Source organism: Cebus imitator, unplaced genomic scaffold (assembly GCF_001604975.1).
Source record: "Cebus imitator isolate Cc_AM_T3 unplaced genomic scaffold, Cebus_imitator-1.0 Scaffold84, whole genome shotgun sequence".
Taxonomy (NCBI): Eukaryota; Metazoa; Chordata; class Mammalia; order Primates; family Cebidae; genus Cebus; species Cebus imitator.
In genome coordinates this window covers 4,535,117-4,537,090 of record NW_016107399.1, presented here as the reverse complement: position 1 = coordinate 4,537,090, position 1,974 = coordinate 4,535,117, and the positions used below count along the sequence as shown (strand labels likewise).

General features: G+C 41.1%; 1 protein-coding gene across 1 annotated transcript in view; it reads right to left on the bottom strand.

Annotated features, from left to right (window-relative positions):
• Positions 1-1,974, bottom strand: part of SFT2D2 (SFT2 domain containing 2) — a 16,670-nt gene that overhangs the window by 1,733 nt on the left and 12,963 nt on the right. The window contains exon 7 of the mRNA XM_017534088.2: positions 1,436-1,465. Within this exon, the coding sequence (XP_017389577.1) occupies positions 1,436-1,465 (30 nt within the window). The remainder of the gene's footprint in view (positions 1-1,435; positions 1,466-1,974) is intronic.

The following is a 1,974-nucleotide window of genomic DNA, read 5'->3' as shown; positions in this document are numbered from 1 at the left end:
AAAAAAAAAAAAAAAAAAAAAAAAAAAAAGGTGGGGACCTAACGCTGTGATTCCCTCTGTACTACAGGAGTAATTCATCTGCTCGGCACATGAAACTCACCATCTCAAATAAAATTCCATCATTCTATTAATCACTTGTACATAAATTTTATACATGCCAATCCAGATCAAGCCTGAAGCTCTGACGAATGACTCCAAGCAAGTTTCACAAATGAGACCCGTGCAACTACACTGGCCCCATACTTAGAAGGATCCACATTGGGCTCAATGCCTTGATGTTGCCATCTTGAAATTCTTAATCATTTTTAAACAAGCAGCCCACATTTTTATTTTACACTGGGCCCTACAAATTATGTGGCTGGTTCAAGGACCAAAAGACATTCAAATGTTGGCAGGTTGATCAATATCTCATTGGATGCTCAGCTACGATGGACTCTGGCTTACTTCACATAAAAATCTAGCTTCCCAGGATATCCCTGCCCATATTCTTCTCAGACAAGCCACCAGCCCCCAAAACCAGCCAGGTCTACATGGAGTATTTCATAACTGTTACCCTCCTAGAATCCATCAACAAAGCCACCCAGCTGTCTTTCGCTTGAAGGGCTTGTTAACTTCACATCCAATCACTCCTCAGCACTTTCAAATCACTGTCAGTAACAGTCTTCGAATTTGTAAGGCAAAAGATTGCTCTTCCTCCTTCTCAAGTCATGCATAATTTTTCATTTCTTCAGTAGAGTTTTTTTTTTTTAAAGCTTGTTTTTAATTAACAGGTAATTATTTAAAGAAAGAATGTAAGTTAAATAGTTGCACTAGAACAAAGTCAGAGGCAAAGACCATGTGGCTAATTTTGAAAGGTCCATCATTGAACATGCTTAAAGAGGATTGGAGTATTAGAATTTCAGAACTAAAAGAGGCCTCTGGAGATGATGTAGACCAACTCAGTCTACTTATCAATGCTTTGAGGCCAGAGGGGTCAAGAGAGCTGCTCGAGGTCACACTGCTGCCCTGGTACTGCTTATTGTCTTTTAAACTCTTGTGAAACTTTCCCATCAGTGGGATACTGCAAGAAAACAAGTACAAATGGAGATCCCTCCATATCTTAGTGATTAAAGTGATATTCACCTTTATAAAAGAAAAACCTACTCAAAGCTACAGGTTAAAAGAGTAATAATGTGCATATATGCACCATATATGAGAGTAGAATGTTCACAGCATCAGAAATTGGTGTACCTGGGTAAACATCCATCACTAGTTGTATAATTACAGTGGGTGGTGGGGTGACCTTTAACTTATTAATCTATAAATGAGATGTATAATATTTGTCTATTTGGCTCAAAAGATTTCAGCAAAGATAAATAAAACAAGATGTACTCTCTGAAAGCACACTCTAAATTAAAATGAATGACAGAAATCATATTTCCAAATACAGTCTTACCTTGCAAATGGTATGAAGGAAAGGCTATACCTATAATGACAAACAAAACAATGGGTCAAATGAGATGAAGGGCGTAGATTATCCAGCGGAATGGGCTTCTGAGCTGTAAGAGCACCTGCAGTGATTTATCCAGACCCTCTCCCATCCACAGCCTGGGGGGGTGAACAAGTGCACACAAAGGCCCACGCATGTGCATGTACACGTGCACCCAGACACACACACTATGCCATGATGTACAGACAGGTAGCCACAGCAGGAGGGCAAAAGGTTCATGTGGAGATAACCCCTATGACCTAAGCCTCACTGCAGTACTGCTATAATCCGGAGCTAGCAGCAATCGCCTAAAACAGGCAGATTCCTGATACCCAGAAGGCACAGCAGCTCTATTCTGAAAAAATATCAAATAAGGGCCGGGCGCGGTGGCTCACGCCTGTAATCCCAGCACTTTGGGAGGCCGAGGCGGGTGGATCACGAGGTCAAGGGATCGAGACCATCCTGGTCAACATGGTGAAACCCCGTCTCTACTAAAAATACAAAAA